General features: G+C 38.2%; 1 protein-coding gene across 1 annotated transcript in view; it reads left to right on the forward strand.

Annotated features, from left to right (window-relative positions):
• Nucleotides 1–3,203: 3,203 nt before the first annotated feature.
• Nucleotides 3,204–18,860, forward strand: part of wrap53 (WD repeat containing, antisense to TP53) — a 51,473-nt gene continuing 35,816 nt past the window's right edge. The window contains exons 1-2 of the mRNA XM_039749645.1: nt 3,204–3,266; nt 18,007–18,627. Of these exons, the coding sequence (XP_039605579.1) occupies nt 18,194–18,627 (434 nt within the window). The 5' untranslated portion in view covers nt 3,204–3,266; nt 18,007–18,193. The remainder of the gene's footprint in view (nt 3,267–18,006; nt 18,628–18,860) is intronic.

Here is an 18,860-nt window from a genome sequence, read left to right on the forward strand (position 1 = left end):
ACTGGAATGAAGACATTCGACATATTGAGGAATCACAAATGAGAACAAAGCTATAGCTGCTGCCCACGTTAGGATTCCGGCACAGCACTTTGAATGAGAAACTCTTTTATTACAATAAACCAATCAAATTAATCAAAACAAGAAATTCACTTAAACAGGTAGTTCGAAAGAATCGAATCAGTAAAGTGAATTTAAATGCCATTACTATTCTCCACCTCCTATTTCATAACCTATAAGCAATCAAACTGAGATGACTGACAAGCACCAAACGTATAAGAAATGGGGTGAAAGGAGGGAATGACACAGACTAAGCTTGTAAAGTGACAGGATGGTGGGACTAGATTCAAATGTCAAAATGAAAATAGATGTGGGACAAGGTTGTGACGATTTTCAGGGTGTTATTTAGGGTGAGTGAATTGGGAATATATATACCGGTATTGTATATATTGCCGTGGTAGCATTTTACACTAAATAAACGTTCAGTGGCCATTAACAATGACCCCATCATTCGCGTTACGGCATTTACCAAATCTCTTAAGTGCAAAGATGATTTCAAATTAATTTAAACGTGCCTTGGTGAGTAGGAATTCTTTCTCATCTCACCATCTAAAGTGGTTCAATCAGTGCTGGTTGAAACCCTTTTGGAGCCTATAGGTTGGAGGACGGGGATGGCGTCCTTCCATTTCCATACGAGGTTGTCAATATTAGACCTCGAAGACTTTGTCCACCTCAGTTTCTGGAGCTTATGCCCCTTTAGCTACACATTTGCCGCTCCTATCGGACTTTACGAGGCACATGCTTCAAATGCCCTGATGGATTAGCCAACTCTACGTTGTAATCACCATTCTGAATTTTTGGATGAGGGAGCCAAGTGCTGCCCATATCAGTCAGTCATTTCCAACCCGCTAACATAGGGTCACGGGGGTCTGCTGGAGCCAATCCCAGCCAGCACAGGGCGCAAGGCAGGAACAAACCCCGGGCAGGGTGCCAGCCCACCACATTAAGCACACACTAGGGACAATTTAGGATCACCAATGCACCTAACCTGCATGTCTTTGGACTGTAACAGGAAACCGGAGCATCCTTAGGAAACCCACGTATACACGGGGAGAACATGCAAAATCCACGCAGGGAGAACCCGTGAAGCAAACCCAGGTCTCCTCACTTCGAGGCAGCAGCGCTGCCACCGCGCCGCCCGCTGCCCATATCACCCATATCTAAATCCTAAATCCACCACCGGGATCGAAAAATGTCCATCAACAGATAGTATGTAAGATGTGTTTCTTAGACCTCTGAGAACCATTTAACAACACAAGAAAACAGTGCTTTAAAAGAGCAAGACAATCCGTAGACTTCCAGCATGATGTCAGTTAATAAACATTTCAAACTGGACTGTTTGCTGAATTATTTAATAAGATATATTCTATCTCCTGTGTGAGATACAAACAGTGTATACAGTTTTAGGAATAATTTAACCCTAATTGTTAAATGGAAACTAGTGTATCTTAAACTGTTTGCAAACTCATTTGAAAAAAAAATAAAACAAACAAACCTTTATGTAGCCATGTGTTATTAAAAGCAAGATAAATAAAGCCGCATCATTTAATTTTTGAACTAGTTCACTCATTCATGAGTCAAATAACTATGCTAAGTGACCTACTGTATCGTACAATTTATTTTTCTCAGCTTTACTAAGTCTTACGCTGAGCATTTCCAATGACAGTGATACACCTCAGGAATTTCTTCCTGTTTTGAATGACATTAGCTGTTTTAGGATCAAACCCCAGGTGCTACGTGTAAGGAGTTTGCATATTCTCCCAGGTCTGCATGGATTTCCTCCTCAGCCCATAGAGATGAGATGGACTGGCTTTGGTAAATTGGCCCTGCTGCACAGACTGTGTATGTTTGCCATATGATAGGCTGGCACCCTATTCCTGCTCTGTGCACAGTTGTTGCTGGGATAAACTCCAGTGACACTGTTAAGGATAAGAGGGTTTGAAAAGTGGATAAATGGAGTATCGTTTTAACAATACGTTGATTTCCCACGTTTCTCTTTTAGTAATATCAATGTGAGAACTATGCTTGAAAGGAAACAAAACCATTTTTATTTTATTTGGATATTGTTGTTTGTCTTCTATGACTCCACTATCAGTATAAATATAACCATCGTCTTGGGTTCAAGTATGGTTCTAATTTTGCAATCTGAGTCCTCTGATTAAGAAGTTTAAATTTAAACGCTATGGCCCAATGTCCAATGCGTCGATCGCGATCGACAGGTAGATCGCAAAGGTAGTGCAAGTAGATCGCGTGGCATTCCAATTTTTTTTAAACGTTAGTCTATCATATATCCCTATGACACTTGCAACTTGATTCACATATACGGGGCGGCCAGTCTGAGATCTCTTCTCTTCTAACACACTAGCCATCCCGCACGCACGATCAAACGCGCGAGCTACTGCAAAACTCCGGCTATCTAAGTGTAGCCTTCCAATTTATATCGACTAAAGAAAATAATTAAAAAAAAATTGTTGGTTATGGGCTGGATGTGGAATTGGAAGAGGATTTTTTCTCTCACAATGCCACAATCGAATTGCGTTTTTCTGATCTGTCAATCTATCGTTGCTATTCCGAAGAAGGAACATGTGGAAAGGCACTTCCGAACTGTTCATAAAAACTACCAAACTGACTTCCTTCCGAAAAGCAATCTGAGAAAGAGAAAAGAAAGTGAACTAAAATCGCAGTTAATCGGACAGCCGTCATTTTTCACTCGGCTAAATTCAAAAGCTCATTGACTGCAGTATTCGTCTCTACTTATTTATGCGAGTCAGCCTTTTCCCACATGAAGATTATTATATCCAAATACTGTAGTGACCATACATGTATTGAATTGTTATTGTGCCATAAAGGTTATTCAGTTATGCAAGGTACAACAACATATATTTTATGTATAAATTATACTCAGTTTGTATGTGTGTGTGTATATATATATATATATATATATATATATATATATATATATATATATAGAGAGAGAGAGAGAGAGAGAGAGAGAGCATTTTTAATGTAGGTAGATTATTTCACAAGCCGAAAAGTGTGGGCACCCTGGCCTAGTGACTTAATGATTGTCATTATTCCTCTGCGCCGGTTGGTGCCAGTAATGTACGTTGTGACGTGTTTTTATTTCCCCTCTCTAACAAAGAATACCACATCTCGCGAGGGTTTGGCGGCACTGTTATGGCGGCTTCCTTGTAGTTATAGTGGAAAATGTGAGCACGGCTTTCAGTTTTGCATTATTTTTTTTTCAAAAACCAGAATTAAGAGACGTGTTTGTTGCCAAGCCACGCTGAACAGTGGAAAAGGCAGTGTGACTGTGAGACGGAGGTGCACACCAGGTTGTGTTTAAGAGGCGGCGAGAGAAGGTAAACACTTCGACGTGTGCAGGAGCGGAGGCGGAAGTGCTCTCTCCGCACGTGCATTGGGCTTTATCGCGGTACACCGAAGTTAAGCCGTTGATTCTTAAGGGGACGCACAGTGCGGGGCAAAATGAATTTTGTTTTGATTTGTTAAAGGGCCGTGGGCAAAGCGGGCATGAGCACAGGCCTTGTAGTTGTAGCTAGACTTACAACTTTTTCGCTAATGATAGCTATTGCGTGTTAACTTAAATAGTACTTTGTTGTTGCACGTGTAATTTAGTTTTCTTTGGTGCGCTGGGAGAGATCTAGCACACATACTTACGTTTAATTGGACGTCATTAATATAGTGGCGTGCAAATGGTTTATTTGCCAGATTTTTGTAAACCGTGTGCCAATGCAGCATACAATATCATAGAGCACACACATATATATATATATATATATATATATATATATATATATATACACACACACACACACAAACAATGTAGCCATTTGTATCTCAGATGTTGCAAGTCGCTTTGGATAAAAAGACTTGGCCGAATAAATAAATTGTTCATTAGATTGAAGTTAACGTGAAAAGCGAAATAGCAGACATATCGCGTTGTACTGTGAATTTACATTCCCAGTCAGTTGCTTTTCCCATTTTATGAAATTAAGGCACAGACATAACTGGAATTGTTGTTCAGAATACCAATGTATTTTATGTATTTTAAGTAGCACAAGTCAAACATGGGTATCACGGTGATGCAGTAGTTGTTGCTGCCGCCTCATAGTAAGGAGACCAGAGTTCACGTCCCAGATCCTGCCTGAGCAGAGTTTGCATGTTCTCCTGTGTTTGTGTGGGTTTCCTCCAGATGCTCCAGTTTCCTTCCACTGTGCAAAGACATGCAAGTTGGGTGGATCGATGATACTAAATTGGCCCAATTGGTTGTGTGTGTGTGTGTGTGTGTGTGTTTGTTTGTTCCCTCTGCTATGGACTGGCTCTCTGTTTAAGGTTTGATCCTGCCTTGTACCCTGTATTAGCTGGGATAGGCTGCAGCAATCTCCACGACCCTGGTCTGGATTAAGTGGGTTGGAAATTGACCTGACAATTCATACACTGAATGAATCTAATTGTGCTTTACACAAAAAAAAAAATATAATTTATCTTCATAGGAAAGGTGTTGTATAGTGACAATTATTATATACAGTAGGTATAATAAATACCAAAATGATGCTAAAGTAATAGGGCAGCTTTTCAATTGTACTAATATCTTAATAGCATTATGTAAGTGTAATTAATTATTACTACTGAAATATTCTGGCCTCTAAAATATCTCTCTTTCTTTGTGTGTGTGGATCTGCTGCTTGTGTATGGGGAAGCGGAATTACGATTGAAACAGATTATTTTCATGGGAATTGTTACATATGCATAATAGACCAAACTTTTCCATTACAGCGAGTAATTAACCATAGTAAAAAATAATAAAATGTAATAAATTGAAAGAAAATTATGTTTCATGTTGCGTTAGAGGTATTCGTTGCATTATGCGTTTTCATTCTGTTTGACTTTGAAATTAGCATAAATACTTTTGAAACTTGCTCTTTACTGTAAAACATCACTAAAAACAATATTTGGAATTAACTTTTCGTCAATATCACTTTGAATTCTGATTCCGTGTTTGGAGTTACATCGTGGCAACACAACATATAACTGCCCGTGAGTGAATATCGTTTCTTTCTCTCTAGTAAATAAACCAACTTTTTTGAATGTTTGTCCCTGTGATTTGTTAATTGTCATAGCAAAAGCTATTCTAACGGGAAACTGTAAACATTTTAATGCGAATAGCATATCAAGATCTCCTTTGGTGTCTGTTATCTGCGAAAGATGTACTACATTACCTTTCTTGTCACCTGTTAACATTTTACATGTCAGAATTGTTTGACCGATTTTGAATACAACTATTCTTGTCCTATTGCAGTAACATTACAGATACATCCTTCTTTCAACAGTAATTGTGGATGGTGTTAACAATTGTAGATATTCTACGGGATATTATAAGTTGATGTTTTCATCTTCCGCACAATCACCGCCAACTGTTTCAGCATAGTCTACTGAAACGCATTTAACCAATTTGCTATGTAACCGATTGACAATTTTCACGTTAATTCGTTTGACTTCATCATTTCTCGGTGCTAGGATTGCCTGTGTACTCATTTCTTCTGTTGGTAACCCTTCAGGATGAAATTCTTCATTAATATTTGGACATAGTAAGTCTTCTTTTATTGGGAAGTTAAAGTGAGGAAACTGTAAAAATGTATAAGAGCTAAGAGTGCAGGATCTGTGTCTGAGAAAAGCATTCACACAAATGAGAGGACCATGGGCATGGGCCATTAACCTGAAATGGTTGAGTGGAGAACGGGACTTGGAAAAAATCTCTTGGAAATAGTCTCATATCGTCTCAAGATTTTCTTTTGTAATTTATATATATATGATGGAGCCCAGTGAGGTGGTGTAAAGAGTAAAAAGCTGAGGAGCTAGCACCGATCCTTGGGGTATAACTGTACATGTCTGATGTGCTTTTGACAACTCCTCTCACCAGGGCACACTGTAGTATCTGTCTGAGATGTAGGACTCAAACCATCTAGCAGTCCCAGTGATGCCAGTGTTAGAGATGGTGGCAAGAAGGGTGTTGTGGTTGACTGTGTTAAAGGCAGAAGAGAGATCTAGTGTGATTAGGGCGATGACATGTTGGTAGCTCTACCAAGTCATAGCTGATCAACCATCATTAGTAAAGCCATCTCAGTCGAGTGTTTCCTCTTGAAGTCAGACTGTTTGGTATTAAGCAATGCATTCTGTACAAGGAAGGAAGAAAGTTGGTTAGAAACTACATGTTCAAATGTTTTGGAAACAAGGGAAAAGAGAGAAACAGGCCTATAATTGTTAGCTTGGGGTGGATCGAGTGTTGGTTTTTTAAGAAGTGGGGTTATCAGTAGATGGTAGGAAATGTGCCGGAGCTGAGTAAAGTGTTAATAATATGTATAATTTCAGGAATGAGTGAAGAGGAGATGGCCTGAAGGAGAAATGAGGGATAGGGTCAAGTGGACAGGTAGTGGGATGATGGGAGAGGAGGTTGGAAACATCAGTGGCAGAGGGTGCCGAGAATGTTGGGTGATGCTTGAAAGGAGACGTAATGGGAGGCAGTGAGGGTGAGTACTAACTGCTATCCTGGAAAAAGGTGGCAAAGTCGTCAGCAGACAGTGTGGTTTGTGGAGGAGGATTAAGAAGAGAAGTGAAAGTGGAGAAAAGAGAGTGTGTGTTGGTAGTGCTGGTAATTATAATCTAATAGAACCTTACATACAGTCATAAGAAAAAGTTTGGGAACCCCTCTCAGCCTGCATAATAATTTACTCTACTTTCAACAAAAAAGATAACAGTGGTATGTCTTTAATTTCTTAGGAACATCTGAGTACTGGGGTGTTTTCTGAACAAAGATTTTTAGTGAAGCAGTATTTAGTTGTATGAAATTAAATCAAATGTGAAAAACTAGCTGTGCAAAAATTTGGGTCCCGTTGTAATTTTGCTGATTTGAATGCATGTAACTGTTCAATACTGATTACTTGCAACACCAAATTGGTTGGATTAGCTCGTTAAGCCTTGAACTTCATAGACAGGTGTGTCCCATCATGAGAAAAGGTATTTAAGGTGGTCAATTGCAAGTTGTGCTTCCCTTTGACTCTCCTGTGAAGAGTGTCAGCATGGGATCCTCAAAGCAACTCTCAAAAGATCTGAAATCAATTTGCTCAAAAAACATCTGTATGGTAGGGTGATGAGAAAGAAGCCCTTTCTGCACTCATGCCACAAACGGAGTCACTTGTTGTATGCAAATGCTCATTTTGGAACAAAAGTGCTTTTGACTGATGAGACCAAAATTGAGTTATTTGGTCATAACAAAAAGCACTTTGCATGGCGGAAGAAGAACACCGCATTCCAAGAAAAACACCTGCTACCTACTGTCAAATTTAGTGCAGGTTACATCATGCTGTGGGGCAGTGTGGCTAGTTCAGGGACTGGGGCCCTTGTTAAAGTCGAGGGTCGGATGATTTCAACCCAATATCAACAAACTCTTCAGGATAATGTTCAAGTGCAGTCACAAAGTTGAAGTTACGAGGGGCTGGATATTCCAACAAGAAATGACCCAAAACTTATTTAGAAATCTACAAAGGCATTCATGCAGAGGGAGAAGTACAATGTTCTGGAATGGCCATCACAGACCCCTGACTTGAATATCATCGAAAATCTATGGGATGATCTGAAGCAGGCTGTCCATGCTCGGCAGCCGTCAATGTAACTGAATTTGAGAGATTTTGTATGGAAGAATGGTAAAAAATACCTCCATCCAGAATCCAGACACTCATCAAAGGCTATAGGAGGCGTCTAGAGGCTGTTATATTTGCAAAAGGAGGCTCAACTAAGTATTGATGTAATGAAACTGTTGGGGTTCCCAAATTTATGCACCTGTCTAATTTTATTCTGATGTATGTTGCATATTTTCTGTTAATCCAATAAACTTAATGTCACTGCTGAAATACTACTGTTTCCATAAGGCATGTCATATATTAAAAGGAAGTTGCTACTTTGAATGTTCAGCCAATGATAAACAAAAATCCAAAGAATTTAACTTTTTCATATGACTGTATGTGTTAATGGTGGAAGAAGAGCAGGATGAAAGAAGAGACTGATGCTTTGGTAAGTCTGTCAGAGCCTTTCACATCATGTGCTTTCTTTTAGCTGTACTCGGGTTAGTCCATTGATTATGGAGTGCTTTGGAAAGCCAGGGACAGGATGGTCTTTCATGTGCAGGCCTGGAAGAGAGAGGACAAACATTGTCAAGACAGAGTCAAGCATAGTGTTTCTGTGGCAGTGTTGGTGTTGAGAGGAGAAGTTGTCAGGTGGAGGGAGACAGGCCCGGTCTTAGGTATTATGGGGCCCTAGGCGAAAGGGGGGTCCAGGGGCCCCCTGAGGGGGCGGAGCTCTGAGACGCAATGAAAGCATCAGTAACGGCTTTTTTCTTTCGCTTAGGTGCTCCAGATTCGTATTTACGCTTCGAGGACATACTGACAGACAGGGGTTTCGTTCGTTCTCGCAACTCAGATTGCAGTTCTGCCTTCCCGCTCCCGTGCCACCTGCTGCCACTGACGAGGTGGAAGGATTTATGAGATCTTGACTTCTTCTTTCTTCTTCGACGAATGATGATGAGGGCTGATTCACTGATGTGAACGTTCGACCCATAACAACAACAACAACATTTATTTATATAGCACATTTTCATACAAACAGTAGCTCAAAGTGCTTTACATATTAAAGAATAGAAAAATGAAAGACATAATTATAAAAAATAAATCAACATTAACATCGAATAAGAGTAAGGTTCAATGGCCAGGGGACAGAAAAACAAAAACTCCAGGCGGCTGGAGAAAAAATAAAATCTGTAGGGATTCCAGACCATGAGACCCCCAGTCCCCTCTGGGCATTCTACCTAACATAAATGAAACAGTCCTCTTTGGATTTAGGGTTCTCACGGAAGGGCTTGATGATGATGATGGTCACGTAGACTTCTTCCTTTTAATCCGTCCATCATTGTTGGAGCATCATGAAGCTTTGAGTAGGTGGAGGTGGCGCAGGCCACCACCACAAAGAAACCAGAAAAAGAAACAGAAAAGAGAGTAGGGGTCAGTACCGATTTTAGAGCCACCATGAATAGTTGTTATGATGAATTGAACATACAGAGTATCAGGATTAAGTTAAATTACGATTAAAATGAAGTTATAAAAGGCCATGTTAAAGTAATGTGTTTTCAGCAGTGTTTTAAAGTGCTCTACTGTATCAGCCTGGCGAATTCCTATTGGCAGGCTATTCCAGATTTTAGGTGCATAACAGCAGAAGGCCGCCTCACCACTTCTTTTAAGTTTTGTTCTTGGAATTCTAAGGAGACACTCATTTGAGGATCTGAGGTTACGATTTGGAATATAAGGTGTCAGACATTCCGATATATAAGATGGGGCGAGATTATTTAAGGCTTTATAAACCATAAGCAGAATTTTAAAGTCAATTCTGAATGACACAGGTAACCAGTGTAGTGACATCAAAACTGGAGTAATGTGTTCTGATTTTCTTTTCCTAGTTAGGATTCTAGCAGCTGCATTCTGCACTAGTTGCAAACGATTTATATCTTTTGGGTAGTCCTGAGAGGAGTGCGTTACAGTAATCTAGTCGACTGAAAACAAACGCGTGAACTAATTTCTCAGCATCTTTCAGTGATAAAGAGGTCTAACTTTACTTATGTTTCTTAAGTGAAAAATGCTGTCCTAATGATCTGATTAATATGTGATTTAAAATTCAGATTACAGTCAACAATCACCCCTAAGCTTTTTACCTCCGTCTTGACTTTTAATCCTAATGTATCCAGTTTATTTCTAATAGCCTCATTGTATCCATTATTGCTGATCACTAAAATTTCAGTTTTCTCTTTATTTAACTTGAGAAAATTACTATTCATCCATTCTGAGATACTAGTCAGACATTGTGTTAGTGAATCAATAGAATCGGGTCATCAGGTGCTATTGATAAGTACAGCTGTGTGTCATCAGCATAGCTGTGGTAGCTCACGTTGTGCCCTGAGATAATCTGACCTAACGGAAGCATGTAGATTGAGAATAACAGCGGACCCAGGATAGAGCCTTGTGGAACACCATATTGGATATCATGTGTCTTCGAGTTGTAATTCCCACAACTAACAAAATATTTTCTCCCTGTCAGGTAGGATTCAAACCAATTTAAGACACTGCCAGAGAGGCCCACCCATTGACTAAGGCGATTTCTAAGAATGTTGTGATCAATGGTGTCAAATGCAGCACTCAGATCTAAGAGGATGAGAACAGATAAATGGCCTCTGTCTGCATTTACCCGCAAGTCATTTACTACTTTAACGAGTGCAGTTTCTGTGCTGTGATTTGTTCTAAAACCTGACTGAAATTTATCAAGAATAGCATGTTTATTTAGGTGGTCATTTAACTGCATAATGACTGCCTTCTCTAGAACTTTACTTAAGAAGGGCAAGTTAGAGATGGGTCTAAAATTTTCAAGAGCGAGGGTCAAGATTATGTTTCTTAAGTAGGGGTTTAACTACAGCAGTCTTAAGACAGTCTGGGAAGACCCCAGTATCTAGTGACGAATTTACTATGTCAAGAACATTATCAATTAGCACGCCTGATACTTCTTTGAAAAACCTTGTTGGTATCGGGTCAAGGACGCAGGTGGAGGGTTTTAATTGAGATATTATTTTTGTAAATCAGGTAAATCTATCCTAGTGAAAGAGTTTAATTTGTTTATAACAGGATGTTGGGGTTTAGGGGATCCTTAGTGTTGGGGAGATATACTATGTTATTTCTAATATCATTAATTTTTGATTGAAGAATACAGCGACAGCCTCACAGGTTTCACTGGAAGCACTTAGGAGGCATTCCTTTGAGCTACCTGGGTTTAGTAGGTGATCAATTGTTGAAAATAAGACTCTAGGATTACTAGCATTGTTATTTATAATCTTGAAGTAGAAATAGCAGCGTCTCTCAAGACGGACAGTGTTATTGTATTCTGTTATTTTGACTTTTAATATTTCGTGGTGGATAGTAAGTTTACTCTTCCTCCATTGACGCTCAGCTCTACGGCATGTTCTCTTTAAATCAGACACTCTTTGGGTCTTCCATGGTATACCAATGCTAGAAGATTTTTTCACTGTCTTTTCAGGTGCAACTATGTCAACAGCAGCTCTCACTTTAGAATTAAATCTTTCCACCTTACTATTTACATTGTCCTCGCTATTATAGCTGGCACTATAAACGGACTGATTGCTTAAAATGTTTGTAAGTTTTAAAGCTGCTGCGAATCAAAGAAGCGTTTTTAACAATATGCTTCTCATGAGTGTTTTTATCATTATTTCTATATTAAAAGTAGAAGAAAATGGTCTGATAGACCAATATCAATGATCTGTTTTATATCAACTTTCAGTCCTTTAGTAATCACTAAGTCTAATGTATGACCTGCTTTATGTGTAGGCTGATTTATGAGTTGTCTCAAATCAAAAGAATCCAGGAGGTTCATAAATTCTTTTACTTTTAGATCACACTGATTATCTATATGAAAATTAAAGTCGCCAACTATTAGGAGTGTGTCATAATTAGTAATTAAAATTGACATTAAGTCAGAGAATTCCTCAAAAAACGACGCGTTATATTTAGGAGGTCTATACACGGATAGTATTAGAACTTGAGAATCTCCATGAATAACAACGGCGAGATACTCAAAGGACTTGAACTTACCAAAACTGACATCTTTACATTTTAATCGCTCGAGTAAATGTTAGCCAATCCGCCCCTTTTCCCAGGCGGTTTGAATGAGTAAAACTGTAATCCGGAGGCGCAGATTCGATTAAAACTGACGCGGCATCTGAATTCAGCCACGTTTCATTTAGTGCAATAAGATCTATTTTTATCACTAATAAGATCGTTGATAAAAAACGTTTTGTTAGTTAAAGCTCTGACATTTAATAGTGCCATATTTAATGTTTCGGAGGTGCAGAGATGAGTACTATGTGCGTTATTGTTATTTGGAATAGGAACTAAATTATTATTATTAGCGCTCTGTGTATATTTTTGTTTAATCTGATCTGTTTTATAGTTTTAATACATTGTTCCTCTAAAATAGTGATTTTAATTAGATTATTGGAGTTTATGCCGTATTTCCTAGGTTTTCTACGTGCATTGAGATTGCTTATTACAGTATTAATGGTGTGAACTTTAACGGAAGACTCTATTAAACATTCATCATGTCCTGGCACAGCAGTATTATTTCGGACCCATAGAGATCTTGACTCAAACCGCTCCGCTTTTATAGACAGCCGCCCACGTGGACATGCCCCCGCTGGCCCAAGTGATTTAAACATGCGAGAGGAGGGGCGGGGCTGGGCCATTGGGCTAGGGCGGTCGCCTATGCCTGCCTAAGGCCGGGCCTGAGGGAGAGCAGAGGAGACCATGGAAGAGAAATGGGTGGGAGAGAAGGAGCAGAAGTGTCAGGGGAGGAGAAGAGGGAAGCAGCATAGAGAAATGAATGAAAAAGTGGTCAGATGTGTGTTGAGGAGTGACGTTTGCATTTGTTGTAGTGTAGTTGCGTGAGAGAATGAGGTCAAGCAGATTACTAGCCTCGTGAGTGGGTAGAGTGTGGATCTGTGTTATGTTGGAGGGAAGAAGAGCGAGAAAGTTAGCAGCAGCAGTAGGGCTGTCCAGGTGGATGTTCGGGTCCTTGAGAATTAGAAGTGGGCTGCTGTCATGTTGGAGGAAAGAGAACAGTCCATCCAGCGTGTTAAGATCTGTAGCAGACCTGGAGACCAATAACCAACAACAACGGACACGTTAATTGGAGAGGAGACAGTAATGACATAGAATTCAAAAGTAGTGAACTTGCATACAGTACGTCATCCATGGGAGAAGTTGAAAGCAGAGGAAAGTGCTTCTAATTTTATTTTAGAGCCACCACTTGGAGACCCCTTTGGGTGAAATAAATTGTTGACACATACTGAAGATATTGAAAGGAAAGTAAAAGGTACCATAGTCAAGTAGGAGGTGTTTGTTGCCTTGTCTAGTATCCTTGTTCGGTTGAAGTGCACAGGTAGACTCTCAGTCTTTACACAAGTAGGTCTTCTCACGAGAAGGGCTGCACACGAGTGCTGACACTTGCGCAACAGTGCCCTAAGTCTTCTTAAGCACTGAAACACAAAGCAAGGGGGGTGACACTTGTTAAACGGAACAAAACTATGCAGTAGCAGCCAATGAATAAAAGATATGGATCAATTGCTAGACTAAAGTATAATGAGAAGCAGTAAAAATCAACTTTGTAACAATAAAAATAACTAAGTACAGAGAATAATGTGTGTGTGTGTGTGTATATATACCTGTATGTATATATATATATATATATATATATATATATATATATATATATATATATATATAATATAGAGAGAGAGAGAGAAGAGCCAAGCAAAATGACACCTTTTATCCTTTTATTGGCTAACTAAAAAGATTACAATATGCAAGCTTTCGAGGCAACTCGGGCCCCTTCTTCAGGCAAGCTGTAAACATGTTTACATTGTAAAAAAAAAAAAGTGCTAGAGAACTGGCTGAATCCTGGTTATCAAATGAGAACGCCATCAACAGACACTTGGACATAAATCCAGCATATACAAACTTAAGAAGAACTTATTCTTAATAAACAAGACTTTACTCCCAACAACCTCACCCCCCCACAAGGACCCCCACATCTGCCCTGTCTTCCTTTTTATTTAATGGGATGATAACTGGCATTTTCCAATCCTTTGGAATCTCTCCAGTGCTCAGTGACTTCCTAAAAATATGTGTCAAGGGTTTATATATGTACTGTACTCACAAGCCTTCTTAAGAACTCGAGGGTAAATATTATCTTCCCCTGGTGATTTGTTTGATGTCATCGTATTTATTCTGAGCAGTACTTCTCCCTCTACAATTTCCAAATCCCTCAATATCTCCTTAGTAGTCCCTGTTACCTCTGGGAGGTTATCCACTTTCTCACTGTAAAATGTAAAATGTAAGTTTAGGGCATCTACTATTTCATTGTCTGTATCTTTAAATTCCCTTTTACTATTTCTGATGCACTTGACCTCCTCCTTGACTGTTCTTTTACTACTAAAATACTGAAAGGATATCTTACGGTCTTCTTTTGCCTTATTTGCTATATTTCACTCCAACTGTCTTTTAGCCTCCCTGATATCCTTCTTAATGGTTCTCATATGCTCTGATTCATTTTGCAGTCATTAGTCTTATATGCCTTATAAAGCAGTTTTTTCCTTTGCAGCTTCTTTTTAAATCTTTATTAATCAACTGTGGAGTTTTTTTTAAATTTCCTATTAATTCCAATTTTAGGTATGTACAGTGTATCAGAAAGTATTCACAGCATCACTTTTTCCACATTTTGTTATGTTGTAGCCTTATTCCAAAATGGATTAAATTCATTTATTTCCTCAGAATTCTACACACAACACCCCATAATGACAACATGAAAAAAGTTTACTTGAGATTTTTGCAAAATTTCTCAGTTTTTTTATTTTTAATAAATTTGCAAAAATCTCAAGTAAACTTTTTTCATGTTGTCATTATGGGGTGTTGTGTGTAGAATTCTGAGGAAATAAATGAATTTAATCCATTTTGGAATAAGGCTGTAACATAACAAAATGTGGAAAAAGTGATGCGCTGTGAATACTTTCTGGATGCACTGTATCTGTCCTGCATTACATGTAAAACATTTTTTAACCTGTTTCACTGCTCCTCGACTATCTCCACACTTAGAAGCTTATCCCAGTCTATCCTACTTAGACTTCGTCATATCTGCTCAAAATTTACCCTACCAGAGTTCAACTTAACAATTTTAATCTTTGCATCTGCACTCTTACAAAATACTGAGAATTATATTATATTATGGTCACTTGACACAATTGGTTCAATCACTTCTACACCCTCAATTCTATCCTGATTATTACAAAATTTTAAATCCAAACAAGCTTCACCCTGTGTTGGTATTTTAACATACTTTGTTAAAAAGCAGTCACTGATTACTTCTTAAAAACTCCATCTGCAAGGTTATCCCAGTTAATATTTGGATAATTAAAGTCTCCGATGACTATAATATCTCCCTGTAAACTTGCCTTTTTGATATTACTAAAAAGAGGTTTGTTGAAAAATAAGACCTCTTTCCCTAGTATTTTCCAGGCGAAGCCACATGTCCTCACTAAGATGGGGCTCATCGTCCAAAAGGACTTATATTTAAATTCTGTGTGGCATAAACAGCAACCCCTTCTCTTTTTCTGTCCGTCTATGCTTCCTAAAAAAAATATGTATCCATCTGTGTTACACTCATCCCTATCTTTTTTATTTAGTCAGGTTTCCGTTATTGCTATAATATCATGATTATGCTCTGCTACATACAACTCCAACTCACCTTATTTTTTTAATGTTATCAAAATCCTTATAAATATATAGGAAAAGAATAAAGTAATCAGTAGTTAGACTTATAAAATGTCAGTTATAAATCAAAAGCAAGTTTTTTGTTTTTTTTTAGGCTTCGCAATCAAAGTAGTGAAAACCCTTAGTTGTAGTTGATGGTAAAGCTTCATTGTTTATGCTTTCAAGAAACACTTTGCAAAAATATATTTTTACTTTGAAAATATTTTGTAAAGTTCTGCTCTAATACAGTCACTTCCCAGAGATGTATTTTTTCACGAGGATAATAATCTCCTCTTAATCAACAGGGCAGTTACCATGCTGCTTTTAAATTCTGTTTAATTAAAGTTATGAATTAAAGTGTTAAGTCATGGTTTGCAGAATTGAGTGCTACTATGTATCACTTAGTTTCTAAATAAGTTAAACAAAAAAGCTTTGTCAGATATTCTAATATTTAAAATGCACACTTTTTTGGGGGGGGGGGTTATTTGCCTCTGTTGCGTTTATTGTGATTGTCATTTTATCCTTTGACAATGATGATTTATAGCAAGCTAACAAAAACTATGTTCTTTTTTTATTAGCAACAGTGGATAATAATTGCTGTATATTTGTTTCTCTTTTAGTCATTTTACAGGTTTAAATCACTATTTTCACCAAAATATTGTCTTTGATTAAAACAAAAAGGTTTTTAGTTAAAATTATGTTTCAAACGTTATGCAACAACTGAAAAAACAGAAATGTCTTAAAACTAAACTTATTTCAGTCCTACAACATATTCATTGATTACATGCCTCTCACCTTCAACACTGAAAATATACATCCTGTCCCACAAAGAATTAAATAGAGTTTTGGTGCGGTGTACATACTGTATACTGTATGTAAACATAGGTGTTCATTGTCTGGTCATCCTCTTTCCAGTGACTTTATTAACACAGGGGTGGTAAAAAATCTTTGCAAAGAGGTAATTGTTCTTTATCAATCCAGAATGGTTTATAGAGCCTTTTTGGTCATTCGTACCAGTCCTGGTAATCCTGTTAAATGCTGTCCTCTCCTAGATGTAAAATTTTAGGTAAAGGTACAAGAAACTTCAAGAATCTGCCGTTCCGGCTTGCCCTTGGTAATGTAAGCGCTTATGAATTTGATGTCAGAAAATACTTAGCAAAAACCAGGAGCATAGATTAGTAAGGCTCAAACCATTGCACAAATGAAATGAGTGACCACCTCAACTTTACCAACATGCACAAGTATGATCTTCAGGAATTTTAGAATTAGTGGCATACGAACAAGTATGTCAACTTTGTTTTTTTTAGTGTGGAGAAGTGCCAACACTACAATCCAAGAATCTCATGCAGTCTCTTATATGTGTTAATATCATTGTGTGAGAATGTCCTGCTGTATCTGAACCTGGACAGTTCTCTGTCATTGAAGAAGCCATTAATTCAGAGCTTTATTCTTGAGAAAATTGTCAGATTATTTGACTGTTACATGAAGCTGAAGTGCAAGTAAACCATGTCACATGACAAGACATCCAAAACATACGATTAGGTCTACATCAAAATATGTGTATAGGGTGAAGCTTAGTGATAGGTAAAGCAAAATATAGACCTGAACCTCAGTGCAAATACATGAAAAGATTTGAAATGGACAATTCATGGCTGAAGAAGAACTAATTTCACTTTATTTAAGTGGTTTTAGAAGAAGAATGGGTCTAAATTCCTTAATAATATTGTGATCAATTTATTGTTACTTGAAAGTGGCTCAGGTAATTAAGCCTAGAGAAATTTATTTTTTACATATAGCAGTACATGTTGTTTGGGTTTCTATCAAAACATACAAAGTCACAGTGAAAAATATGCAGAAAACCAGAAGGGGCAATCACAGTTTTTTTAGGATATAATGCCATTTTAAGCATCCATACTTCCACGGACCAGAAACACAAGTGGCATAACCTACAGTGCTAAAAGTATCTTCTGCAGATCAAGCAATGTTATCTGCAAAGTGGCACTGCATGCTTGCAGTTTCTGTTTTCAATATAAGTTTCTGCTCAGTCACACCATGGTTTGCAATGTGGGCATGCATACTTACCTAGTTCTTACTCTCTTTTACCTGATGGATAACAATGGAAAGGTGGATGGTGCCACTAGTTTACATTTTGTTCTCCATACTATATTTGCACCAATGCTTTATGCAAAATTAGGTCAAAGTGTAAACTTGAATATACATATTCAAATTATGCAGCTTTTTTTCCCTCAAGGAGGTGGGAGGCAGGCACTCAGGGCAAAAAGTGTAATCTTAATATTGGTTTTTAAAATGTGTAAAACCATGAATGTCCCTTTGGGATTAATAAAGTATCTATCCATCCATCCATCCTTCCAGACCCACTGTATATATAAATTATGTATGATGACAGTGTTTGAGACATTTTTTTCCTCATAATAAACTGTCTGTTATAAGCTTCTGCTGAATTTATCTTTTCATGTTCTTTGAGTTGATCGTCTTTCCCATATATGTTTTTGTTGTTCAGAAAGCCGCATTGTTGAAAGGTAACCTAGAGCAGAGCTGTGATGAGTGCTGTCCTCTTCAGAAACTTCCACACAAAATACCACCAGGATCCTGGAAGAAGGCGTACCAAAAACTTCAAAAAGCACTATCCTAGTAGCACATTTCAAAGATCTATTTGATGCTGATGTGGGAGAATTTGAGAGAACACAATGGCTACAGAGTGCACCATAGATATTGGGACTGAGGCAGAGACTGGTACTTCACAGACCCCGTTAACATCAGATGAAAACCTGGATAAGCTTACACCAAGTGAGAATGATGAGCCGGCTGCAAAACTTCAACGCGTTGAGATATGTGGATCGGTTATTGCACTACAGGATGAGAACATAGCTGATGTCCCTTCAGCTTTGACCAGTACCAGTACAGGAACATCTGATGACTATCCGGAGGACATAAAGCTAACATTGTCTCCAAAATGTAGCCCTTCAGCTGTTGATGAAGGTGTGCCAGCCCAGTTCAATGGTGACAACTTGCCGAAGGTCTGTGAAAAACCGGAAGATTCTGAACCGAATGGGCAGCCTGATACTGCGATAGGAATGCTACCAGAGGAAGTGAGCAGTAGTCAAGGAGAAAGCCATTTCCAGTAAGATTTATGCAATTTATCCTCTTGCCTTAAAATCAAAGTGCTCGGGACTTAATTTCTCAACTGATTGGGGCTGGGAACAACTTTTACACAACAAATTTTAAAGTGGGCTTACTATTTTTAAGGCAGTTCAGTTTATTTTTATGAATCACATGCCCCGTGTAATATTCAGAGTACTATTAAATTTACAAGTAAAGCTTAAATAAAATAACTGAAATTACATTCAGTATAAA

This window comes from Polypterus senegalus, chromosome 3, assembly GCF_016835505.1.
Source record: "Polypterus senegalus isolate Bchr_013 chromosome 3, ASM1683550v1, whole genome shotgun sequence".
Classification (NCBI taxonomy): domain Eukaryota; kingdom Metazoa; phylum Chordata; class Cladistia; order Polypteriformes; family Polypteridae; genus Polypterus; species Polypterus senegalus.